The 27,804-nt window shown below is 33.8% G+C and overlaps 2 protein-coding genes and 1 long non-coding RNA gene across 4 annotated transcripts; all 3 read right to left on the bottom strand.

The window, feature by feature from the left end:
• Positions 1-6: 6 nt before the first annotated feature.
• Positions 7-5,473, bottom strand: LOC109539951 (thioredoxin domain-containing protein 6). The gene is made up of 8 exons (XM_048664436.1): positions 4,895-5,473; positions 2,604-2,707; positions 2,479-2,550; positions 2,225-2,418; positions 1,966-2,152; positions 1,382-1,661; positions 1,135-1,304; positions 7-1,045 (listed from the first exon to the last, which is right to left on the bottom strand). The coding sequence occupies exons 1-8, from the start codon at positions 4,983-4,985 to the stop codon at positions 908-910; spliced, it is 1,236 nt and encodes a 411-aa protein (XP_048520393.1). The 5' UTR covers positions 4,986-5,473; the 3' UTR covers positions 7-907.
• A 609-nt stretch (positions 5,474-6,082) lies between these two features.
• On the bottom strand, positions 6,083-17,322 carry LOC109539970. Of its 2 annotated transcripts, XM_019908057.2 has the most exons (7): positions 17,103-17,315; positions 16,954-17,049; positions 8,630-8,947; positions 7,703-8,195; positions 7,458-7,641; positions 7,132-7,249; positions 6,083-6,463 (listed from the first exon to the last, which is right to left on the bottom strand). In XM_019908057.2, the coding sequence occupies exons 2-7, from the start codon at positions 17,029-17,031 to the stop codon at positions 6,266-6,268; spliced, it is 1,389 nt and encodes a 462-aa protein (XP_019763616.2). In that variant the 5' UTR covers positions 17,032-17,049; positions 17,103-17,315; the 3' UTR covers positions 6,083-6,265. The 2 variants fall into 2 exon arrangements, with proteins under 2 accessions (XP_019763616.2, XP_019763617.2); XM_019908058.2 differs by lacking the exon at positions 16,954-17,049 and having other exon boundaries at positions 17,103-17,322.
• Positions 17,323-24,164: 6,842 nt separating this feature from the next.
• LOC125503705 lies at positions 24,165-25,222 on the bottom strand. Its single transcript, XR_007281025.1, has 2 exons — positions 25,028-25,222; positions 24,165-24,399 (listed from the first exon to the last, which is right to left on the bottom strand). It is a non-coding gene; the product is annotated as an uncharacterized LOC125503705 (long non-coding RNA).
• Between the last annotated feature and the right edge of the window lie 2,582 nt (positions 25,223-27,804).

The following is a 27,804-nucleotide window of genomic DNA, read 5'->3' as shown; positions in this document are numbered from 1 at the left end:
GAGGGTGAATAATTACGGGTTGGGTTTTGAGGCACTTCTCTGCCAGAGTCTGCGATGTGTATTGCTTTGAGGCGAAACACTCCCGATTTGTACGACTTGGGGAGAAACAACTAACTGTGTACGATTTGAGGTGAAATTACAAACTATCTACGACTTGAGGAGACTCAACAAACTGTGTTCGAGTGAAAATACAAACTGTGTTCGACTTGAGGAGACACAACAAACTGTGTTCGAGTGAAAATACAATCTGTGGCCGACTTGAAGTGCGAATACAAAACTGATGTTCGACTTCAGGTGAGAATACAAACTGTGATCGACTTGAGGTGTGAATACGAACTGATGATCTCTGGTCACTTTTTCGAGATAAAGAGGAAATCAGAAGTGCCGGGTGAGGGAAACAGGATATTTCCCACGCTCTGTGCTCGGCTCTGTTGGGTGGTCGCTTCAAAGACTTAAACTTTCAACAGTGAAAAAAGTAGCCGAGCACAGTTATGTTTTGCTTTTTGCTCAATAGTCAATTGTTGCCCTACTGATTTAACAATGCTCTTTGTAGTAGACATTTGGTATATAGTGCATTCTGTTAAGTGAACTGCTTGGAAACGAAAACAATCACCAATTGCATCAAGGCTTTCACGCTTGTCATGAAATTCGAGCAGTTGTACCGCTTAGCGGGGTGTCTAAGATTCCCAATTGGCTCGACAGACACGGCTGATTTGAGACCTTAACGGGAATCTTTAACATCTTATCAGGAATTCAGCATTGAAACGTAAACTTGGGCAATAACTGTATCCATTGTTTAAATGTTATTTGAACAGTATGAATAGACTTTACTAGAATCTAATTGGAAACTAAGTTAAGCTGGACGCTTCGAAAGCTGACCAAAAGATAAATACTTTTCATCAACTTACTATGTTCTCTCACTAGGAACTAGCTTATCGAGTTGCTTAAAGTTTCTTGCTACCAACGTTGTGTCTTCGTAATTTTCACTAGTGAACAATCCATGTTTCATTATTTCGTCGGGGTATTGATGCATCACTTGCAGGGCCTGTATGTGTTAATATGCTTAAGCTCAGTCATTTTTACGTTAAATTTTGTTCAGTGCTGTGAAAGAGTGATCAACCAGTTATTGTTTACCTCATCTTTTTTGTTCAATGGAAATATAATGGTTAAATGTTCGGGTTCAGGGGCGGGTTCCGGAATAGTAAAATCGCCGGAAACCTTGGGGAAAAACATTCTGAGAACAGTGGCTCGAACTGATGCATCTGGTGGAACCCAAATTCCAACGTTGCCTGATTCTTTTTTAACTGAAATATTTTCCCCAATCTGCGTGTACTGAGTTCACATCCTCGAAACTTCGTAGACATGTGTGATTTACTACTACCTTTGTCTTTTTCTTCAGTCTGTGTTTCCTGCTCTTGTTCTTCTTCAGTAATTAGCTTCTGAGCAATACTTTCCTTGGTTCCAGGAGGTTTTCTTATAGCACCGTAAATCATATTGAGAATTGTATCATCAATGTCCTCAATTTCGGTTCTTGCACTTTCTTTGAACAAAAGCATTAAAGATTCGTCGTTGTACAGCTCTTCTAGTGATTCCTCGGTAAACTCCTTTGATATGTCCGTAAAGTAGCACATTTCGTTAATGATATCTTCGTTAAATTGAACCTAAATTTTCACTGTCGTCAGTTAATCCATCTATTTTCTCATTCAATTAATACATTGTCGGAATGTTTTTCCAATTTTTTTCAAAAATTATCATTACTTACTCAAGTACTTCTGAACGCAGGAAAATATATTGAACGTTTCGCGCAATACATCGTCAAAATAATGTAAATTTAATTATGGTTTAGACAATTTAAGAAATTAACTAATTGGCTGATTGATTGACACAACTGAAACTATGTCTCTTGAAGAAGTTGACTAAGTTTAATTCATATAAATGTAAATTTCAGAATTGTCCATTACTAACCTTTTCTGTTTGGTAAATATCCAATCCTGCTTCGTCTAAAATCTCACCGAGAATTTCTTTGTACTTGTCTTTAGCAGACGGAAAAATTAAAGCAGCGCCATAATTTGGTAGATTTGTTACAATATTTGCACACTCTTTTGTTCGTCGCTCTAAAAGCTCCTTGGCCTTCTTAGTGTCTTCTTTTGCTCTAAATTTTTGCAGCTTTTACTTTAAATCCCAATGAGCACTTTCATAAACATTACGTATTTGCTATACTTACTGGCTTTCCTTTTCTTTACTTTCAGCAACTTCAAATCGCACTTTTTCTTCCTCTGCCATTTCCGTTATTTCCAAAGGCATTCTATCTGTCGGCTGGCCCGCTTGTTCGCTTTGTTCCTTTTTCAATTCATCCAATATTAACCTTGTCAGTTTCGGCGCATCGGCGCCAAACATTAAATTTATCATTTTTCCTTTCTGGACAAAAATTGAAAATTACTGATGCCGCTGAAAAATTTGTTTAAAAAACATTCCTACCGAAACAAACATCCAAGTTGGTTCACTCTTATTTCTAAATCTTTGCAGGCTTGTTATACCATCCGACTTAGCCTGAAGAACGAGAGGGTTAAAGCGATGAGGCTTAGAAATCGAGTACATCTTACCACTGCTAATAGTAACATATCACCACCGACTTCTAATTTAATTTTTTTCAGGTTTGCCTGCATACCTAAACATGGTCCGCACCATTCAGAATACACATCCACAACTGAAAACTCATTTTCAATTAAAATCGTTGCTGCTATAACAATAATTTAACCGGGTAAACTTGGGTAGTTACAGGCAAGTAACTACCCAAGCTAGTCGCCAAACCCTTTCAGTGCCCTTTAAATACGTTCAAATTTAATTTAACTGAGGAATCTTCCATTTCGATAACAATGTTTATTTATTAGTTTTTAAGCATCTGATAATTTGGTCAGGACTTTGCAGGGTTGAAAAAAGGAGAGAATCTCCTTCTTAGCTGTTCCTGCCCTAGCTTTTTCAGACTGCTCGCCGTACTGATAGGGCCGACCAGTAAAGTTCTTTATTTTATTTTAATTGTTTCTGTTTTTATTTTAATTTTAACTTTAGTCTGTTTTCTTATACAAGTTTGTCAAATACAATTTTAACCATTTTAGACCGTCTTAAACATTTTTTGACCATTGCTTGGCATGTTTTGTTCGGTGCTCGTTTCCTTTTGCTTGGTTTTGTCTGCATAATATTCTCCAGGGTATTTACCGTTACTTGTAGCGGCCCTGATGATAACGTAATTGTCGAAAGAGCTTGGCCTTAATTAATAATTACATACACACTTTCTTACAAAAAAACTTGTTTTATTGAATTTTTCCCAGTGTGTACACATAAACTTCTTCTAGTACAAATACTGTACTTATAAATCCATTTAAAAATTAAATTTGTGCTTAAAAATATTTCTGCTCTGATAGGTAGGATATATTAAACATGAAGGCAGTTGAAATGAACGATTGCTTAAATTACCAAGATGTATTTTATTAGTAGTAATAAGGTAATAATTAAGTTCTTAATGCAAATGAACCTCTGGCACTAAAATCAATGTAAAAATATCTATATTATAGCTACATTTGAAGAAAACGGTTAATGTATAAGGAAATAATTATTCTACTTTAATGAAGTTTATATGTATGGTTTTTTGTTGTGTATAATTGGTTCAACTTTATTTCTAACAGCTTAAAGGCATATTACGTTATTTTAAAACATTTTTCTGTTGAAGCCTTTGGAAAACGCATAATAATTTAGAGCAATCACTATCTTCAACCTTAGGCAAATTAGATTAAGCAAGTTAAGATTATAAGCAAAGAAAGGGCTCAATAAAATATGAGTCACCCAAACAAATTTCGACTAATTTTGGAATTGGATTGGATTTGATTTCTGTTTGAACTGTTATTTAGGCAACTATTTTTTGTTTAGTGCTAGTCTTAGCAAAAAAATGTTCTTGAAATAACATTTCTATAGGGTAGCAAGTGAAACAATGCACCATCGCTGGAAGCTCCATGTTATCTCAGTTGCATATATTTTTTTGGATTTCAACACAACAGATAGGCATTAAGAAAAACCTCGCATCTCGAAAAAGTTTTTCAATTACTTATTTGTTATTATAATTATTCGTACTTATATTATAATTATTCAATCAAACAAGTTTCTGTAATGAATTGTGTATGTGTATAATTAACGCCTTAATTATACGCATACACACTTTATCACATAAACATGTTTGATTGAATTTCATCCAGTGTGTACACACTAACTTCTTCTTCTTGTTATAATCATTCGTCGATCTAAAAAAATCAACGTTTTGTTATTGCAAGGATATTTTTTTTTCTTTTGAGCTGATTAACAAAATTTAAGGCTCATGTTGAAGCTAAAACGTCACAGTAGGTAGTCCAAAGTCTACTAGAATTACAGATCTAGCGGGCATTTCAGGTTTGGGTCATTTTTTATGCAACCCCGTATATTGATTTTTGTCCTAAATTGTCCATGAAGGATTACCTTCAACATGAGAGCTAGACCGTAAAAATCGGACCAAAAGCAGAAAACTATCGCTGCAAGACCAGAAAGTTGATTTTTTGAAACCACCCTGTCCCTGAATTTTGCTCAATCAGGAGCATGTCGAACTTTACGCTTTTTCATTTGCTACCCTGCAGAAAATTTATTTGCGGTGCTTAATTTTTACCACAACATAGACTCACAGAACGCAAATCGTGCTGAATAACACTGCAAGCAGAGCCAAATCGCTTGAAGCAATCAGAATTTATCCAGTTCCAAAGTCAGGGCGAATTTGGCTGTGTAACGTGCATTTTGTTGAGCAGTTTAGATCAAATTACATATGTAGCAAGTTGAATTGGTCATTTATTGACGAAAAATAGGGTATTTTACTTACTGATCAGCCCATCTTTCTGTAACAGCTTATCCCATTCTTCGTCGTTTGCAACTTCAATTTGCAATTGAACTGCCTGGCCTTTCTTTGCCATCTTTCTGCCACTAAATATTCACTTTTGCGATATCTATCAAATAATTTCAGCGTTGCTAAGACAACAAATCACCGGTTTACTATGGGTGTAATCAGAAAACTGCAGAAAAACCCGGAAGCAGCTAAGAGGATTTAAATAGAAGCTATGATTTTACCATTTATATGGTATTTAAGGCCATAGTTAGAGCAAAAGAGTAGAGGTAAGTTCTACAATTCTACGAACACATACACACAATATGCGATATTGTTTGAGAATTTTAAAGCGTCTTCCAGTAAGTCTTTCACTTTCTCTGTAATAATTGCAGGCCGTAACTGAATTAACATCATTATTTCTTTTTCAAAAAAATGTTATTGAAACCTTGCAAAATAAGGTGTTGTTGAGATGTAATTTTAATTTATAACCTATAAAATAGGTTGCTCTCCAGTATTTCTATGCCGATGTTAACCGAATCATTTAAAAGTGTATCTTGGAGATATTTCAATTCAAAAGTGCTTAATCGTGTTTAGAACTCGTACATACACCAATGTGTCACGGAATAAACAGAATTAAAATAAGACTCAAATTGTGCCAAGCGTAAAGAGTGCACAAATAACGGCAGGCACAAACTAGCAGTTAGTGGCAAACTTGTTAGTTTGATCAATTGTGGAAGACCGTTCATTTTTAGTTGCGAATTCAGGTGCAATCTAGTTTTAAAATTTCTGAATGCTTGGATGTCGTGGCCTGTCCTGACCTGTTATAGTGTTTCTTAAGTTCTGTTAATCTGTAATAGTGTTTCTCAAGCTTTTGAAATGTTTGTTTTCCTCAGTTCTCTTTCTTCGATTTTTGGTAGTTCTATTGAGCCCTCATGACTAATTTATGTAATTAACTTTTTCATTTTCTTAAATATTTCCTTTGGTGCAATGAATTGCAACTCTCAGAGCAATTATGCTGCTTTAAGAGTTCTGTTCCTCCATACAACGTTTGACCAAAACAGACAACTAAAATGTATACAAAAATGAATTTAAAATGTTTTGTCTATTCTCACATTTCACAGCAGGCAATAATTTTCCGCGAATAAAGTCTGCTGATTCATGAAGGTAGCAAATGTAGAAGTAAAATAATATTGGAATTTTATATTATAACCATCTTATAAAAATAGAATTACATACAAATAAATATCATTTCATATAGATTTGAACTTATAATTGTTTTATCACAATTCCATGAAAGGAAGTGAATTTTGTGTAGGTAGAAACATAATTGTCTACTTGGATAGTTTTTCAGATCTGGTCGTCCCCAGTCTATAATATGAGGTTTTTCTCAATGTCGTCATTACCCACTAGCTTTTCAAAAAGCTGAAACGGCAATATTTTGCTTCTAACCTTTTCTAAATTTCCTTGGAGCAAGTGAATGAGGTTGTCCAGGAAATTTGTTTCTCGTAATTCATATTCCAGGGATGTCGCTGCGACCATTAGGGAATTTAGTTTTTGGTCACAATCCTAAAACAAACAACAATATGAAAATTATATTACTGCAACATTGCTTACGATGCCTATTCTACTTTAACCATAAAGTTTCTTTAGTCTAATTGCAAAAATGTCTTACTGCGATTTAAAAGTACTCCCATGCAGAAAATTAGGTAAAGTTAAAACATAAAATACAATGCAGACAAAACTTATGATTATTAATAACATGGAACATGGGAACTTATGTCAAGGTCGAAGCCGCCAAAGAAGTAGAATAAAATTAATTTTCTAAACAACTGAAAACATTTCCAATGAATGTGAAAAAGATGAAAATTTGTTCAAATCAGCATTTAAAACACAAAGGTAAAAATGCCGGATTTTTTTAAAAAGGAGTGAAAAAATATTACTCAAAATTTAAACAGACAGAAAGCGTTTCTAAATAGCCAACAATAAAAACTTAGATTTTTTGATTTTTTAGTCCACCACCTCCAACCGAATTCGAGGATGACAACGAAGAGATCGCTTTACCGCAATATATGCTGAAATACGGGTTAGCCTGAGGAATTGCTTCACTTTATTGAAAGCTTTTAGATAAACAGTCTTGTGAAACGTCCACAAAAATCTTTTTCGCGAAGACCCAAGTTGTAAGCACAAATTCCTAACTCTTTTTATTGAATATTCTAATGCTACTTTTATCAAACCTCAAATATGATTCTAATGTCATTCATTTGCCTCCGCATTTCCAACTTCTCGTTTACGACATATTCTATACTCCTGTCTATTTCATCGCCCAACCCAATGCTGCTTAATATACTGGACCTAAAAATAATGCATAGGTATCGGAATTTATTAGTTTCTATATTGCATAAAATTCATTTTATAATGGAAGCTCTTTATCAGCTACTATTTCAAGCCTGTAATCAGCCTTACGGCGTACCGTCTTTAATAGGTTAAACTTCAAAATATAAATATTTTTTTTATAAACATTCAAATTTAAATGTAACATTACTAGAGAAATTATGGGTACCTGTTTGGTATATCCACATAACTGTTCTGAATAGTCTTCTCTCGGCTGCCGCTACCCTCTTTACTCACAATGCTACTGTGAATACTGGTACCTAAATCGCTTGTATCAATAACTCCGGATGCAGGGTCAACATCATTCACTAAATTATTCAGTTCGGACATATCTCCAATACTACTGTTTAAATCTACAAGAACAAATATCTGTGAGTATTATAGATTCTCTACAGAAGCAACCTAGCAGTTTACCAGTTATTACTAACTCCATCATTAGCGACAACATATGATCTTCCTTGGTTTCATGATAGTTTCGAATTTCAGATGCAAGTTGCTTATCACTATTCTCAGCCTCACTCTCAGTTAACAGAAAGTTCAAACGAGGACATCTAGCTTCGTTCGGGCTTTCATTTCTCGATGGAGAATTATGACTGATAAAATGGCGCGCATTAGTTGTTTTGAAATTCAGAGTTCTAAAGACTTTCTCGTTGGTTTCCTTTTCACTGAGTCGTTTATATTTGGAATAGCTTACAACGCTTAGTAATGCTTTTGATTCAGGATTCACTGGGTTTATTAAAGCCATCAGCTTTTCCTTGGATGGAATATCGGAATTTTCAGCATATCTAAGAAGTCTACAGTGTCGACACCTGAAACCTTCCACAGTTTCTGGAGGTATTGTTAAAGTCCTTGGCGTTTCTTCTTTTATATCGGTGTTAACTTTTAGAATTTTGATAGGTTTGCGACTCTGAAAATATAATTATTTATTATGACGAGTGTTCATGAAGTAACAGCACAACTCTTAACCATAAATTTCTATTGTTAGAAAATAAGTTTTTCTAAATAAACTTAGCTTAGTGCTAATTTTCATTTAAATGAAGCATTGCTTTGGCACAATATGTGTCATATATCTGGAAATTTCTACCGTTCTCGAGAAATAATTAATAAACATGTTTATCTTATGTTATGGGTTATAACAGATGTAGTGCCGTCAGTGAAATGATGCTTAGGTCTTGTTGATATATGAACCATCGTTTACGGGGAAGTCAAAAACCTTCTAGGCAATTGTCTGATCAAATTTTTTTATCTGAAAACGTCTCAGACTACACCTAGAGAGAAATGACTCCATTTTGGAATCACTAAGTATTCTTAAAACATTGTCAAATTAAAAAAGGTATTTACCTCGCAATTTAATCCGTCATACGAATCTCTTAAGTCACTTCCATAACCATTGTCCGAGTCGTTAGTTTTGGAACTGGAAATGCTCGACAGGCCGTTTATGCTCAAGTCTTTGTTTGATGTTCGAGCTGCAAGTCGTTCTGCTCTGGAAATATCTCGTAAATTTGTATTGTTTGCTTCTAATTCGGGACATGCTTCATCGATAATTATATTTTCAAAAGTCCAGCCAAATTTGTTGTCCAGCGGATAATCCTCATATGTACCATCTAAATTGTAGTAACGCATTGTCGACAGAAAATTAACATTAATTTTTCGTCGCTTCTGAAAGAAATACGAAATATTAAGTTTTCGTCTATTGAAATGTATTCGAGTTGTGATTTAATCTGAAATTGTTTAAAACCGATCATCAGTCCAGCTTTTTTCTGTCTAAAGCTTTAGATATCTTTACCTATGCACTTAGGAAAAGTCTTCATAGCACTATTAAATAATTTGTCTCAGTGTCCGATGAAAATTCAACAATTTATCAATACTATGTTGTCAACATATTGTGCTTCAGGTAAATTGTTTTCAATGTTTGCTTACAAATCAAGCAATGTATGATTCAGATCACAAATCCTACATCATTACTTATGGATGCAGGCAGCAGAATAGCTAAGCGCTTTAGAAGTTACAACAACCGAATTTATTATAAAACCCAATTAAAACACATGTAACAATTGTTGATTGCATCAATTATTTGATATTTTGCTTATTAACATAAAAAAACATTTGAATTTAGAAATGTATTTTAACTCCAGAATATCTTTATATCTCAGTGTATCTACATTTTATGGAAACGCACTTTTATTTAGCTTATAAAAATATTTCCTGCACATTTAAGTAAAGACTGATTTGCTTCATATCGATTTCTATCGGAAATATATATCTTTCTGATTGAACGTAAAGTATGCCAGTCAAACAATGCAATATTTAAAAAAACGATTCGTGTAGTCATGATGGCATCAAACTAAGCAATTTAACTTGGATATGTTAATGTTCGAAAATAATCAAATACATTTTATAAACAGAATTTGGTTAGTACTTACAAAATTAGCTGAATTAGCCCTTAGGCGGATGATAATTTGCAGATCCCACTTGCATGAAAACCGCACAAAAAATATGTACAAAGAACTGGCGTGAACCAAAAAGCGTCCAAGAAACATGACAAGATCTTGTTCTGTTTAATTCAATTATTTATCAATAATGTCATCGACTTTTAAAACAATAGCAAGTTTTAAGTCAATTATCTTCACCTCGCGCTTGCCATATCGCAGCTGTTTATTGCTGACGAAAAAACGATAAGTGAGTTATTGAAGAAAAAAATCGATGCAAGAAATAATTTTTATTCAAAGTGTAATTTTTAATATTTTTGTTTATTTCTATTGGGGCAAAAGTAGATGCGTAAATAAACGTACCAAATAAAAAATAACGTATTATACAGAGTGCCCAGAAGCGATGCCCAAAAAATTATGGGGATGATTTTACTTTCAAGATTATCTACTCTAAAAAGAGCCATTGATAGCTTATCTGTGTAATTATTTTCATTTATTYGGGGMSTTCCAGCATTAAAAATTATTCAATTAAGCTTCTTTTAACATTAGTATTTTGTCTTTTTGTACGACAATCGCTCATCCTTTGTTGGTCCTTTTGCTAAGGGCCACTATTGCTATTTTCTAAACCGAAAGTGTTGCAAGTTCGGTTAAATCGAACAAAAGCTGCCAAATTTCATTCGGTCCATTTTAGAAATATTAAAAATTTATAGATATAGTTTGTAACCTTAACTAATCAAAATATCTCTCTTGGTATCGACCCTATTTAAAAAATTTTAAATTCGCGCATAAGTACATTATTTTCTGGTTTTTTAACTGCATATTTTATCCCGATTACCATGATGCTTAGATAGCTTTCCAAAAAATAGCAAGGTTTATTTCTAGAAAAATACAAGCTTGACTTCAGATATCAGTTTCAAATTGCGTGGTTCGGGTTTCTATACTTTTAGGTATGCTTTATGCAAAAACCATCAATTTTACGTCTTTCTACATTAGACTTTTAAGTTTACAAATCCGGAAGCGATGTTTCAATGTGAAAACATGAAGGAATATACTTTTTTACTACCAATCTGAGAAATCACCCTTATTTACTCCATGAGTAAGTCTCGTAATGAAGAGTCATATTTCTCTCCACAGATAAATAATAACAATAAACAAAAACATAGGAAAACAATGAGAAATTGTGAAGTCTTTCCGTATTTAAATATTTTCTATCTCTGTGAGTTCAGGTTAAATCTATTTTCACCTCATAATGCGAAACTTGAGAAAACTACTAAGGAATTGCAAAAAATAACTAAATCAATTTGGACAATAAATCTGTGGTAGTAGTAAAAAATGTGCCCTTGGGTTGCCCTACGGGTGAGTCTCAAGATATAAAAATGCCCAGTAAATAATAACTTACTTTTCAATCTATGTATATAATAAACTAATCTTTGGCTAAAGCTAGTTCATGGTGATTAATGAAATTAATATTATTTAGTTGTTTACAGATGGCGCCGAAATATATCAGTGACAGCAAAGGCTCTAATAGCTACTCCAAATAACCACAAATGTTGAAAAAGTCCTCCATTGAAGTGCAAACATTTGAGATCGTTTTTTATATCCCTTTTTCATAAGTTTTTTAAGGAAAAAATGATCCATGTTTATAGAAGATGTTTGATAGATGATACCTGATCTTTAATAAAACCGCACACAAAAAGTCCTTGGGCCTCATATCGGGCGGTGGTCACTTTATAGGACCAATGTTTCCAATCTAAGTATTGCTTTTCCAGATATTTAGGTATCATCTAAATGTGTGTAAAGTGTTTTGCAAAAACTCTAAATATCTAGCTCCAGTTAGATAACGATACAAAATCCCTTACTTTTGGATTAGATAAGTGCAATAATATTGATGTAAGCAGTAATATTGGTGCTAAGCAGAAATAAAAACTTTCAAAAATTTAATATTTGAATGTTCAAGAAGAATCCATAGAGGCCCACCATGTACCATAGTGTTGCGACTCCAAGATACGTAACGGCTGGAGGGAAATTAAGAAGACAGAACTTTATGGATAATCATCAAATATTCATGATTCTGTTTGGGCACTCACACAACAAACATTTAGCGAAACTGATGATGCGGATCATGTCAGGCAGAACTCAGTGTTGTGATAGATTCCATACTCTGTCGTCAGAGAGGCCCTCGCTGACGATATTGAGGGTATCAGGGTCAACAGCACCCTCGTCGTTAAACAGTCGTTAAACAGCCTCGTCAACAGAATTCTAGTAGAACGAGTACCATCCATAAAATAGCTTGGGATTCTTATCAACGAAACAAGCGACCCAAAGAAAGAGATCCTGTCAAGAATTAACAGGGGCACATTCGCAGAGATGAGGCGCCTCTTTATCAGCCGTGATGAGCCTGCAGCTCCGAGTCAGAATGCTGCGGTGTTATATTTTCTTTGTACTTCTTTATGGCTCCGAATGCTGGACTCTTAGCTCGACATTGGACGCTCGTGTGGAAGAATTTTAAATGTTTTTACCCAGACGCATTCTCCGAATATCCTGGGTTAAAAAAAAGAATGCTGAGGTAGTTGATCGGATGGGCAAGGGGAAGGAGTTGCTGCAGACCATCAAAGAGCGCAAACTGGAATACATCGGACAGATATATCATGACCGATAATTAGCCTGAGAAGTCGATACGAACTACTCAGGCTAATTATTGGTCATGGATGAAAGATCTGCGACGAAAGTCATGGATGAAAGATCTGCGCCGATAGTTCGGGAGAACCTCTACTGAAATCTTCCGAGCAGCAGTTTGCAGAATTGTTGAGAATTGAGAGAAGATGATAGGGAAAGCTTCATTTCTCTTATGACTATTTGGGAGCCGCAACAATAAGCAACATGGTTGGGCCTCTACTGATTCTGCTTGACAACTTGCGCAAGAGCGACAGCAACTGTTTCCGCCCCGAAGTAAATATGTACTTTCTCCCAAGCTATTTGGCGGTGACGTCATTATTAGTGGCAGTGGCGTCCTAAACGCCTCATTAAAATTTACTCGGGTCCGAGATTCGTTCGCCAGATTTTCTTCCATACTGCCTGGTTGCCGGCTTGAGCGTTTGGTCCCAGTGATGTGAAAAGATTTCACCGAAAATATCACACATACAAATAGGACTATATCGGTAAAATGAACGCGCCAATAACTCAAATCAATAATTTTAAAAGTCTTCCATACTTTCGCAAATTGCAACAATTCCATGAAAGACATATGTTAATAGCAATTCCTCCAATTCCTAGTTCAAAATTAAACCACAATGCTATACCATGTTTAGCTTACCAAAATTGAATATAACAAATTGTAAAAAATTACAATCAATATATTGTCACGAATAACACAATTTTTCCAAATCTGGGGACTGAAACGTAAGTATTTGTGCGGAGAAAAGTTGCAAACAGATGCAGCGATAATAGCGATATACTGAAGTTGTCCAATGCGAGGGTGGCTTCTAATAGTAGGCACCCCCTCCTAATCATATTAGTATTCTTACTCTCGCAGCAAACAAATCCGGCCTTCGAAAGGTTTCTATATCGACTCTAGAAGCGAAAAAGTTATGAAACTAACGAGGGCTTGTTTATGCGTTTCGTAGATTTTCCTATATACCGGGTGGTACATTTAATTTGACAATGTTTTATATTTCTAAAACAAGACATTCTATGAAACAGTGTCTCAAACAGATGTTAGTTAGTGCATGAGGGCAAATTATACGAGGGCAGTAGGTATCTGAGTAAGGAGGCATTAAGTCCAAAAATTAGTTAACTATAAATGTTCAAAATTATGTTCATTAAATTAAATTAACTTGTCAACTGGCAACACTAAAGGTTCATTCATAACTTCGTAAAATAGGTTTTCTGACAAACTCTGCAAATATGCATTTTAGACGTAAAAAATGTGCACGCAAATTAGTCTCTGCACTTATGTATTTATTAGATTTTTGTTCAGCGCTTACACCAACATTTTAATGTAATTGAGTTGTTGTTCTTTATATTATTGAATAAATCAAAATTTATGTTTCATTCGCATTTATCACGCAGCTTCACGGAAAACGGAATTGTTAATAGGTGAATTAACAATTAAAATTATTTTTTATTATGGAGAATATCGAAAAAGTATTCCCAACCAGCAAACTTATTTAATAAGATTTTGATTATAAGATAGTTGTGTTTCAATATGAGTCTGAAGTTGCTCTCAAAAAACATTTTTTATAATTTATAAATATTTCTTATAAAATTGTTTTATATACGTTTTGCCTACTAAATTAAGTACTGTACTAATAATAAGTACTAATAATTATTTTATAATGCACTTATATCATTTTTTTTTACAATAACTGATATACATTACAACAGTTTAATTATAATTGTCAGCTTTATTGCACAATCTTTTTGCTGTTGGAAGCGGAATCGGTTATTAAAAGGAGTAATAAAACCATTTTTATCTTACTTTATTGTGTTTAATTTAATTTTAATTCGATTATTATGAAAGAAAAATTTTTGCGTGTCACTAAAATATTGCCAATTTAATTATTAACTATAAAATTCACTTTAAAATAAATGGTATACTGCAACCCCGTGAAATTACAATGGTTCTGTACAAATCTTAAGAAAAGCTATAACATGCTAATCTTATGTATAGTGCAGAGCGTGTTGGTGTTTTTTGGGCTTTGTTCAATTCCAGATGGGTTATCGCTCTTTGCTTCTAATTTTGCTCTCCTTTCTAAAATTTAAACAATTTTTCGGCGCTACAAATACTGAAATTACATTCATATCATTTTTGGGCTTCTACTGCTTTTAGAAGTTCTTGTAATAGCACTTTTGCCTTTTTTGAGTTTCTAATTACTTTTTGGAAAAATTGTCAAATGCTTCAATAAAAATATTGTGTCTAACTGGGACCAACGTCAAATCAAAACAAGTTGGTTCGATTGCTTCTTTCATTTTAGTAATCGATTCTTAAGATGTTGATAACTATGGCTGATTATTTTTGAGACTTGTGTTTACCCGACTTTCCTAATGATTAATAATTTGTATTTCTATTATCATATGAGAAGGGCTGTTGTCAACGCGTATTCAAGTCGGTTAACTGTGATATAAATTAGGTATTTTAAGTTCTGAGTTTCGTAAATTAGCTGGCTGTTTTTTGTTGTAATATATGCGTACTATTCAAGTTATCTGTCAAGGCAAAGAGTGGATGTATGATGCTAGTGAAATGTTCTTCTTTGAAGCTGAATTGGTACGTTGGAATAGGTTTTCTCATGTTATGAGTTCAAAAAGTTTTGTAATATCTTCGGCACTACATACAGCACCAAGACGATTTTCACATTGAAGTAATCATAATAAAATAAATTAGTCGCACATTTATATGACTTTTTCCAATTTTTTCTCAGACTCACAAATAACCCACTTAAATCAAACCATAAAAATTACTTTGATAAAATTTTGAGCCTGCATAAACGTGCGGAAGTAGATTGTGATAAGTCCAATTTGACTTTGAAAAAATATAATTTAATTCGAACAGTAAACGTACAATAGGCTATCGAAAACAGTATACTTACAGACTCAGTCTCCGCTAAAAACTAACTCAGTTGAACGATTTATTTGTGTGCAAACTCAGCGTCGGTAACTCTTGCACATGGAACTAAAGATAACTTAATTTAGTAACAATCGAATGAAAATATAAGTTGTATATAATCATTGGCTAAATTATTTCCGTTAATAAGTAATTAAAAGAAAGTTATTGCTTCTATGCGCTTGAATAATACAGAACTAACTCAGAACTGTTGGCGTAAATCAAACATCATTATGAAATAATTAAGACGAATGCCATTATTTAAGTACGTACTAAGTCGTTTATAAATTTAACGAATTAAATATTGAACTTAAAGAATGCTGTTATGGCAGCCGTAAGTTTGTGTTCTTCATTTAATTAATTATTTTTATGGAATTTTTGCTATTAGTTGCTTATTATTTTGCTACTTATATAGGGTGTTCCAAATTCAGGGTATTAGCATTGAGTTCTCGAAAACCATAAGAGATGTGAAGTAGGATAACTGACGGCAACGTTGCGTATTTTACGTACAACAACAAGTACAATCTTGATTTAAACGAATTTAGTTTTGAGAAAATTGTTCCTTTGCTGTCGGGCGCAAAAATGCGGATTCAAAACCGTGGTAATTGGGAAACGGGGACCACTAGGAGCCCGTATTTATATAGTGTTTTGCAACGCATGTCGTTTTAAAAAATTGAGCTCTGTATTGCACAAAACGAGTTTTTTCGAATTTGATGACAGCTAAAAATTAGCGCATTTTAGCGAACGATGATTCGTTTTTATGAAATAACGTAATAACGATGACCGCTGCAGCCATAAGAATGGAAACAAGTAACGCACTTTGTGTCGACTTTTGTAACATAAACCAACGGGTTCGATCATCGCCAAATACAAAAATCCGGGTATTGCCGAAATGTGTTATTCGAGAATTTAACATTCAAACTTAAAACAAACATTATTTGAGAACTCAAGAGGCACTTCACGTTGGAAGCTAATACGCGGTCAAATAACCAAAGAAACTTCGTTCAATATTTTTTCTAAATGATCTTCTAAAAAATGAGGCAACATTCTCGTTTCGTTTGCACGCCAAAAAAAAACGTTCGAAACTTTTGACTATTATATATATTAATGTTAGTGAGGCAGATTACCTTGAAAAACAGTGTTGCATAATTTATTATCTAGTTTTTTACAAATATCTCAGTTTTTAATAAAAAATATTTTTTTACTAGTTTTTCTGTACTACCTAAACGTCAATATTTAATCACCCTTATTGAATTCTCACTTCAAATTCAAATGGTAGAGAAATTGCATTCAATCAGATAAAACTCACTCTGTCCTAGATATCAACGGTTCCATAATTTCGTGGACATTTTTCAGATAACACTAATAAAGCTAATTTAGTAAAACCCCGAAATCAGTAGACTAACCGAACTTTAAAATTTTATTAACTTGAAAAAAGTGTAAATTAGAAACGATCTAAACAATACACTAACAAAGACCAACATGTCGGACCAAGGCCCACATGTAATATTACAGACTTTGCTAATTGAAGAGCGAAATTATTAGATACCATCAATAACTGCAGTAAATACAAACGCTTGGGTTACTAATTATAATCTGAATTGAATGTATGAGTGAATACGATTAGAAAAAATCACCTGAATATCTATCATCAGATTAATGGTGAAACTTGGTATAAAATCGAAGTGGATAAGCAAAAATGGCTTAATCAACATTGAATGAAGATCGGAAATCTAAAAATCAAACACATGTTGAATGTGCACAAATATTAAATTTGGAAACTTACCTTATAATAGTTCCGCGATAGGAAAAGTGTATAGCTACAGCTTTGCAATACGTCATACTATTTTCAGTTTTCCGAATAATTATGTAGAATATTGCACAATTTTGCGATATCACCAGCACGTAATGTGCGGGTAGAAAAAGTTTTCCAACTAAAAGATTGAATACTAACGCATGAACTAATCGACGATTCTCGGTGCGTCTTGATTAATACTGACAAGTGTAAAGCCGCTGATAGATAAAAATAATACATTAATTTGATCTGATAAGATAAATAAGCAAGTTTTGTAGACAATTTAGAAATCGAATTATTACTGATGATTGGTCTCGAAATCCAAATCGTACAAAAGGTGTTTTTCGCTTGAAAACTCCTTTGGAATTCGAGACCTCAATCAGTTAGTTATCCCTTTTTCCTTATCGTAAGGGTGTTTTTGATTTTTTTTCAAAGTTCAATTTTTTTACGCAGTTTTGTGGACATTCTGATCGATATCTGCGTTATCGGTGACTTTATATAATTTTTCGATGATTTAGCCCGATAAATAATGGTATTGTTCGCCATTTTGATGTTTAGATCATACATCAATTTATACTGCTCGTCCTCGCTTCTTGATATTTATCATTTTATCTGGTGCATTTTATAGCAATTTCTTTTATTTAAGTTTCATATTAATGCTCTACGAAGGTCTTTAATGTTATATTGTTATATTTGGTACAAGTGAAAAAAAAAAAGAAAATATAAATATTATTAATCCCGATTCATTCATGCTATTAATGATATTTTTTCTACATGCCAAATTCCTTCCAGCTTAATTTAAATGGATTACTGCACTGGGTCTTATTTACACATAAAATCGCATACACAAATGTTTCAAAATTAACGCTCATTTAAAATACCTAAATTTATAAAACGCAAATGTTCCATTATTACAAACTCTAAGTAGTTTGATCAATTCTAAATGTTCTTAAATACAGTGTCCCCTGGGCGTTATTAAGATGAAAATTTAATTGTTTATGACTGTTCGGCAGGTTAAAATTGCTACATTTTACAGTGAAAAATTTCACAGATTTTTGTATTCTGTTTTTAAAGCATCAATTAATTACAAATAATATTGCTTCACAAAACTGAGTTTTCAGCACAGTATTTATTTTATGTCGGTAAGCACAAATCTCACTACCTACGAAACTGTTAATATGGGTTTTATCATCGGAGAATGCCAAAAAACAAATCATTATTAGCATTCAATATTTTAGCCCAGAAAGAAAACCGAGACTCGAAGCATTAAAAAGTTTATTTGATAGATTTTCTATTAAAACAGTCACAAAGAACAACAATAAACTCACACTATTATCAGTAGGTAGACGAAGAAAACCCCAGAGCAGCACATTAAATTCTATTGCGCTACTTCCTTATTAATTATTTAAACTTAATAGATGATTAAGTATTCTGACAACAATTAACTACAAGTTAATGAAACAGTGACAAATAAGGACAATCAAAATTACAGCCTAAAAATAAAGTTAACTAATATTTTTAATAGGAGCTGTTTTCACAGTCCCCCTCAATATGCACACACATTTTAGCTTTATTCGTAAAATACTTTTTTACCGTTTCTAAAGATTGTATTGAAAAATTTCGAAAATTTTGCCTTAATCTTGTTGTCATGTCTTGAGCTAATGTTGGAACTTGTAAAATTGTGCATTAATATGACCCCAACAGGAAAGTTAATTGATCTCAAGTCAGGTGATCTAGGTGACCCTTCAAGTGCACCACTGCGTCTAAATAATTGCCTACATTCGTATAAGAGTGCCTTAGTATTAAACTATTTTGCAGCCGATTTGTTGTCACGCTGTTCCTGGATCCCTCGATAAATGATTTCTTTTGTACACTGCTGTTCCAAATGCGACGCTGTTTTCACCTTTAAGTGTCTATATCTGGAAAACTATGTTTTAACCATAGCGTGGCATATCGAAAGTATCTAGGTTTGTGCTTAAAAATGTAAAAAAATACTCGCACCCTTATTGATTTGCTCGCATGTTCTGATATTTCTTTAAATCAAATAAAATCAAAACATGCTTTTGATCGCTCTAACTTTTACCATATGGCGATTGTTGTGTCAGCCCCAATTTTTTAAAACTTCTTATCCATTTAGAGCCTCTCTAAGAAAGTTAAACTTTCAATTTTGTAACAATGTAATGTGTGACCGTCTATTGGTCCCCCTGTGTATTTCATATCTATTTTTAAAAAAAACTGACAGGTTTCGAAAGTAGGCTACATTAATCTGGTCAAAGAAAACTAACAAATATTTCGTTCGCAATTAAACAAAATATCTGCACTATCGGATTCTCAAGCTGCTTGCGATCTATATTTTAATACATTCCCTCAAAGAGGTCATCCGGATCACAGAAGCTTTAATAAGTCAAAATCGAAATATTACTATCTCAATCGAGACAATGATATTGAGAAGCTAAATGTAATTGGAAAAGTCTTAAGATTATCCGAAAACTTCATATCGAATGGTGAATATAACACGCTTTCCAAAAATCTGAATAAGATTATTAAAAAGTAAAAATTTTAAACCATAGATAACAAAAAGTGTTCATCAACTCCGTGAAAGGGGAGCTTCTAGAAGATTACGATTTTGCAAGTAGTATGTAATGCGATGCAGACAGAACGAGCATTTTTCAATAAATGGTATTTGTACTGATGAAGTCAATACCTCTGTAATATAATTTGTATGAATATTTACTACTGCTAATAGCTTATATTGTCACCTTGATGAAAAGCGTGCTTCTCTGAGGAAGAATGTGAGGGTTACAACCGATTTTTTAACCGAGGAGACAAAACTGGATTGGCACGAGGGTCCTCATATCTTGGCTTGCTAGGTCAATGGATCTAATGCGCAAAGACTTATTCATGCGGGGCAAATTAAAGAACCTTTATTTAAAGCAACAATAATTCAGACAGTAAAAGTTTACTAGAAGATACTGTGCAAGCTTTTGCAGTAATCCCCCAGTCGAACTAATTAATAGCTCTAACTCTGTGAGTAGAAGATGCTTATTATCTATTCAACAGAAAGGCGTTCAATTTGAACATTTACATAGCGTCATATAATTTTAAGCGGTAGTAGACCACAATTATCACACCCCTATAATCGTGCACACTTAAGTCACAATGGGTGCTAGACTATGTAGGAAAACTAAGGGCCAAAACGAGTGCTAGTGACTGGCGAGAACCAGCATGAAACTTTTCATGCCCAAGAACGGATGATGGAAGGGTGGATTTCGAGGGATGAACCTCGCAAGAACAGTAAGTACTGGGAGGAGGTCGCAAAGCAGTTTGTAGAAACTCCACAAGCAATACAGAGCTAATAATAGCGCAGCTAATCAGCCTTCCTGAAGATGATGCAAGTTAGCAAATGATAAAAATCTACAAATAATGTGCATCTGCACGGCATATGCAACAGAAAGGTAAAGCGGAAGAATACCAGCTTTGGTAGGTGGCGTGCAGTGTAAGACAGCATTTTCCAAACCTAATTGGCAAAAAATATAAAATATTCTTTTTCCTCGACTTGAATTTTTTTCTCATTAATCTATTGTCGTAAATAATTCGTTATCATCATCAAGAAATTTAACAGTAACAAGACATTAAAATGTATTTCTTTGTTTTCTGTCTGGTTTTGAACTGAATATTTTACGATGCTTTTATACAGCCTTCTCTATTAGGCACAGTTTAAAGTCAGGCTAAACTGACTAGGCTTTATATTTTTATCATTTTTGCCCATTTCCCCTTATTGCCCTGATATTTTCTGACCGTATAAGAAAAACAAAACCTAATGTATTTCTATAAAAGTCAACATATAGTCTCGAACATACTTATTTTCCCAGTTGGTTTTTATTACATTTACGAACTGGATAAATAAATTGCGGTAGTTTTGTTCTAGCTATTGTCGACGATTTTATCAGGTGTTATTTAAATATGCATCTTGCAACGCCTTCCAATAGAAATATTTATCCTTATGATAGTACTGATTAGCATTTACGTACCTAATTCGTGATTAAAAACATTTCCTAGAACCAGTTATTGAAAGGTTATGTGCATGGGATTGTAATTGAGTTTTAAATATAATTTTATCTTTGATAAGCTGTAGGTACAATGTTGATTGTCGATTTGCCTTCGAAACTACCTTTGTAAGCAGCTTTAGCCTCGTGAGGAAGGACCCAAGAATTTGGTAAAATTTAGGAGCTACGGATAAACGAAGATAAACTGCCTTTCAAACTATAAAAAAAAAATAATATTATGTTCCATTAATTGTTGCAGAAATCTGACATAGCCAATCTAACCTACCTTATTTAATAATTTTAAATATATATTAACATTAACAAAGCAATATGATCAAATATGTAATCAAGGTGAGTGCTTAAGAGTTTACTTCATTTTACTTAATTGTAAAGATTTCCAAAAATTCAACTTCCAAAAACTTTTAAGCAAGAAATGTATGTCAAGGAAGAATTGTAATTTTATATATGAAATAAAATTATATTTGTGGAATTATATTGAAATGCATCGTTTTCGGCTAAAATAAAAATTCATATTTATTTTCTTTCTTTCAATTTTTTTTTTTTACTTTTAACAAACACTTTTTATTGCAAAAAACTATAAACCACATCAGTTTGTCACAAAATAATCAGATAGCCACAAAATAATCTCAATCGTATAAAATTATTTTCCTTTTATACTTTAAAATGGTTTTGTAACGAGCTGCCAATAACGTTAATTTTAAATAATTCAAAATCCAATGGATTTAACGAGACAAGCTTTGTCGTCAATCGTGGAAGGGCTAAAAAGGAAATACGACTTAAAACGTCAAGAAGGGCTGAAACATTATTCAGCAGTTATTGTGCACAACATTACGAGTCTTTTTATTGTGATTTTCAGAGCACAAAGTCGTCAGCAAACAAACGATGATTGCCAATTTCCTGGAAAATGGAAATCGTCTTTTCGCTTTTCCGGGCTGTTTTCTCAGGTTTACTGCTGTTTAAGCTTTATGAGAACGAATTTTCCTAAGTAGATATATTTTTGCTCAAATCGGTGTTTTTTGTAACTCATAACTCATTGTTGTGTGCACTTATAAGAATTGCACAACCTAGCGATTAATTTTCAGAATTTATACTGAATATTGAAAAATCATAAATTTTTTCATATTTAAAAAATCGACGCGGGGTCTCGAACAAACCTACCTATTACACCGTTTAGTTAGTTTAATTTATCCTAATCGTTACAATAGTTTACTATGTTCTAACCATCGTCGACCTATTTTATCTAATGCATTTGCACTATATACCTGATAAATTTGCAGGAGAAAAAGCTAAATTGAAATATTATCCTTATCTTCAAATAGTATTTTTAGTTTATTTATAATGCTATGTTTCCGCATGGAAACTAACTATTTACCTTGACAATGTAATTCTAATTGGGGAAATTGTACACTTAATTCTTACTTAAGGGTGCTGAGAATGTAAAGAAAGTGTGAGCGGCCTTCTGCAAGAGGAAACTTTTGTGTGCATTAATCCTTTATTGTTACTGCTTTAGAGTTTAAAAGTAAAAAAAAACATTTTCGCAAATGCGATACACCAAAGAACCGTTTTCTATAAACAAATGACGTTGACTCGAAAAATTGAATGAATTATAATTACCTACTATTAGGGAACGATTACGACCGTTTCATATTTGTGCATTCCAGGGCAAACATCAAGGCAACCATGAAATTTTGGTCTTAGTTGATTGCGTGCTTTGTGGCTGATAGAACTTTTGTAAGAATCCGAGTGTCCACTAATAATTGAAGGAGGACCACATCTATATCGTCCTATCACGGGCTATAAATCCAAGGAAAACGACTGTAGGTCGATTCTCAAGAAAAGGAAAGTTGACGCACTTCAATGATCCAAAACAATTCAGGTTTTCTGGCAATAACACTTATGCACACATTAAGAAGAAGTTCAACTTCCGGCAATAACATTAGATTGCAAACTCCCTTGAAACAGGCACATTCAGGAGGCTGTCAATAAACTACGAAATCCTTAAAGGTGTGTAGGACCCTAGATCAGGAACAACTTGGGGTTTTAACAAGGTATTTTCAGATGGATGCAAATGGCCAACCGGGTGTTGGTGAGAGAATGCTATTGGAGAGCGTTTCGCATCTGACATGGACGAAAAATGTAAAGCAGCAGGAAATGTAGCTTTGCGAGAACAACTTTCACGCAAAAATCCACGGAAAATGAGGTCATCTTGCTTTGGGTTCCCGCACACAGGAATTGAGGGTAGTGGAGAGCCAATAATTTGACTAAAAAGAGTACCAAAACTTCTATTACATAACAAATTATTGAATATATGAAACTCTTGAAGTTTAAATATCGAATTGGGCCAAAAACCGTCGAACTCATGTTATTGGTAGAGAATGTGGAAGCTCTTAGATATAGACGCACTAAATCATAATCGGAAAACCGTAGTTAGTTGTAAACTTCCAATGGACAACCAAGCAGTTAATCATTTATGGAAATTTTGCTAAAAAATCGTGATTGATAAAGAAAAAAGATAGCAAGTAAATCAGAACGTCCAAATAAAATTCATATGAAAAAAACCCAAACTCCGCTCCGCATATGTCAGACATGTAACAGTAACTTATTCTTAACTACTCCAGAGAAACATCAGCCGAAGCATTTAAAGCTAAGCTAATACTTAGAACAATAGAAATAAAAGTGCGTAATAATGCAATACGCGGAGTAACATTGAGAGATAGATAGGAAGTCACGACCGCAGAGAAACTTGAAGTACAGAATATTTATATGGGCTTGATTAAGAAGGTGTAATGCTGCAAATTCCATCTTGAAATAATGGATTCCTACTAAATAGCCAAATGGGGACGAACGGAAAAACTCAACACATTCCAACTACCCGGTAGGTTACCGCAATGATGGTCAGAGAGTCGTGGTCACAATCGGGCGTCTGGGTCACAAGAGGTTTCAATTTCCGTTTTGTCAAGGACACACTCTAATGAAAAATATGGAAAAGTTTATTAAAATTTTTATTTGAATATTATTAAGGATGTGGACACAAAATGGCGAGAAATTAGACATAGGTACAGTGAGTCTAAATGCTTATAGTTAGGTCTGGCTATGTAGGAGGGCATTTAATAAGACCCTTTCTTCCTATTCGCGAATTGGTAAGGTTTCATCCAAAAATTTACGTGTAGGAGGAGCATCATCTGGCTGCAAAATCAGTTTTGCCTCAAAAGAGTCTGCATCTAATGGATGTTGGAATAAACACACCAATCATTAATGAATGACTCAATTCAAACTGTTAAAAGAAAAATGGTAAATGGTTCTATCATTCTTCCGCAGACATTTATTTTTTGGGGATAATGGCTGTGAACCGACAATTTTGTCGGTTAACATAATCGTCCAAAGAGCCAGAATAGTTTTAACGGAGAAATAATTTCTATATTACGGTATAAGAGACGAAAGTCGAAGTTCCGCCACTGCTTCGACTTTCGTCTCGAGTACCGTATACTATTTTTCTTTATCCTCAAAAAATTTGAAAATCTTGCCGAACAGTCAACTGACAGTCAGTGACTGTTAAACTGTCAGCGTGCGTGGCCAAAGTTATAACTTTCCATACGGGATGAAGAAAATTTGTAATGGGTAAAAGTGATACTCTTGCCATCGAAAAGTGTGGCGAAAAAAACTTTTGTCACTGGAATAACTTTATAGGAATGGTATTTGCGTTTTCGAACTATTCGGTGAACAACAGATTTTCGCATGTGTAAATGGGCCCCCATCTACGAAAGAATGGTAAGTACATGGATTGTCTTCCAAAGAAAGTAAAACCGTCAATTTATTCATGTTCATCTCTAGCACCACGTACCTACTTACCAGCTATATAGGATATTACAGGACGATCATGGATTTCATGAAATAATTGAGATGCTTCTCTTGGGGTCTGTGTTCTATCATCAAACCCAACATTGCACAGAATTATATTTTTTTTTGTTTCGTTAACTTTACCATTTTGGAAACCGCCAAAGTAAAATTTTTAAAGTCAGAAATAAACTGACGTACGCATACGAATGTATCTATTGTTTACCCATCGCCCTGGATACGATTCATTTCTAAGGCATGTTGTTATTTTGATAAATATTTATCGAAATAACAGATAGAACAGAACAGATGGACCGATCAACACATTAATGTTAGGATTTTGAAAATTACAAACACTATGTATATCACAAAATATGTTGAGAAATGAGCCTACAGAAGTTTGAGCCCAATCTTAGGTTGCGCACAACATGATTAACCCTGTATTAGGCTACTAAAGAATCCGAAAAGAAAATTCCCGTTTGGACCATTTCCAGTTTCTATCAATTCAAAATTAATTTCAACGTCAACATTACTTGGTATTATTAACTACAAAAATCACGAATACCTTCCTGACATTACTTTATTTTTAAGTCTATAACATAAGACAATACTTACACACGTTTCAATACGTTACTCTTTCTTTAAAGAATTGAAAAAGCTGATACTAAACTAAACTAGAACTAAACAAAATAAGTCACAATGACATTTAATCAAAATAGGTGTCAAATTTTCCTAGTCAAAGTGTAGTTATAATTTAGCCGCCAGTGGGCGTTTGGAGTGTTGAACTCGCTAATTTTGTAAATTACAACATTAATTAACAAAATTCACTCATTGCTCATTCAATCATCGCCCGACGCTGCCGCGTCTTTAGCCTCATGGGTCACTCTCACGTGTCCCTTAAAACTGACAACGGTGCAACGGCGCGACGCCAAAGACGCCGGCTGGGGAATCGATAGACTGCCGTCGCGATGGCTGCGCGAGTTTCCGACGTAAATTTGAAACTACAATTCGCTTGTAGTAGATACTCATATTCTCGTCCATTTTACGGGCCTGTCCGATCTGTAGAGGGCAGATAATTTAATTTTCCGGGTGGAAAATCGGACATTTTGTCTAAACTATGGTTTAGTGCGTATTTCGGATATTAAAGTGTGGAGCAAGAATTCGCGAGTGCAAAAATGAACGAGAAACGATGGTTATGATCTGAGTGGAATGAGACTGAGATACGGGGGCCCAGGTGGCCCCCCGAGACTAGTGACTATTGTGACATTTTTCTTGTGTTTCTTCTCCATTTCTAGCTTGATTGGTTTGGCTGCTGCCGACAAGAGTAAATCATGTGAGTAGCTTCAACATTCAGATCGCGAATGTAGAATTTTAATTTAAAGAATATATCTATACGTGCAGCGGGCGCAAATATGAATAGCATATAACATTTGACATTGACAATTTGATTATTCAGATTTATTCCTATAATGATATACCTATGACATATTTATATACAAACACTTAATATGGAATACAAATACTTAGGTATAAACCTACTCAGTGTATGACTTCAAATTATATTTTTACCGACCTGAAATTAATGAACAATGCGACATCCCCTTAGGATGCATGTAGCTATATGTCTTATCCATCAAAGTAACTTTATTCTTGTAGACCGTGGGCCGATATCATACAGTAAAATGTGTATTTACTATGTAGATAAATTAGCTTGGCATGTAAAAAAACTCGATGAATAATAAACCAAAATTGATTTTTTATCGAAGATATGATTTGTTCCATGTGGTCTATACATATAAAATGAATTCGAATTTGAGTATATGTGCCTATCTTAATACGAGTACAAAGCCATGTTCTACTTGGAAAAATAAGAATTTTAATTCGGATTGGAAACAATATCTTTTCTTTTTAAATGAAAACTGGTAACAAGTGGGTTTATGCTCAATTTCAATATGTTCTTATTCCGTATGTAATTTGCAGAGGGCGCCATTTGACGTTTATGGCTTTCCAAACACCGTACTATATAGCTCTTTTATGGCCTCCATATATCATCAAAAAACCTGCCTGTTTCAATGGCAGATAGAGTGCACTAAAATTATCAATGTTGCCTCAAGAAACATGTTTGAAGCTGGTTGAAGTTTAAATTTGTTATTGGATGGACTCAAAAACTCTGTCATTGCATTTTAATATATTCCAATAAATCGCAGTTCTTGTGCGGAGTGATGGATTAAAAATAACGAAAATCAGACAATTGAAATATTTTTTGATGTTTTGCAAAGCTACTATTATCTCGGCCCGATCACATAATTCTGAGGTCACATTTGTACATGTGAGATTTTCATATAAAAGCCGCCAATAAGACGTGGTTCTTCGTCCTAGTCTTGAGTTAAGTGGCTAAGGTGCAGCAAACCAGCAAAAAACCAAAACAGTATTATAATATAATTATAATAATACAATTTTTCACGGTCGTTTTGAAACATCCGGCACCTTTTCGTTTACTTCGATTGCATCGGCATTAATTCTGCGTCATAGTATGTCATATATGTATATGTATAGTAGTCATATGCACCCTATTTTCGCGACTGGTATAGTTAGCGTTTGGTTAATTATTATGTTGGGCGCTGTAATGGAATTTATGTAGACCCCAAGAATATTGAAACTGTTTAATGCTAATTTCGGCTATTCTTTATTTTAATGTTAATTATTTTGAAGGCATTTGGTTTTTCTGTAAAATATTTTTCACTTATATAAACAACTGTTGTGCAATTTATGTAATAAATATGTGCTTTTTA

Source organism: Dendroctonus ponderosae, unplaced genomic scaffold (assembly GCF_020466585.1).
Source record: "Dendroctonus ponderosae isolate FM_Combo_2020 unplaced genomic scaffold, Dpon_F_20191213v2 Dpon_F_20191213_250, whole genome shotgun sequence".
Taxonomy (NCBI): Eukaryota; Metazoa; Arthropoda; class Insecta; order Coleoptera; family Curculionidae; genus Dendroctonus; species Dendroctonus ponderosae.
The sequence above is the reverse complement of the archived record's forward strand: the minus strand, read 5'-3'. Positions and strand labels throughout refer to the sequence as shown.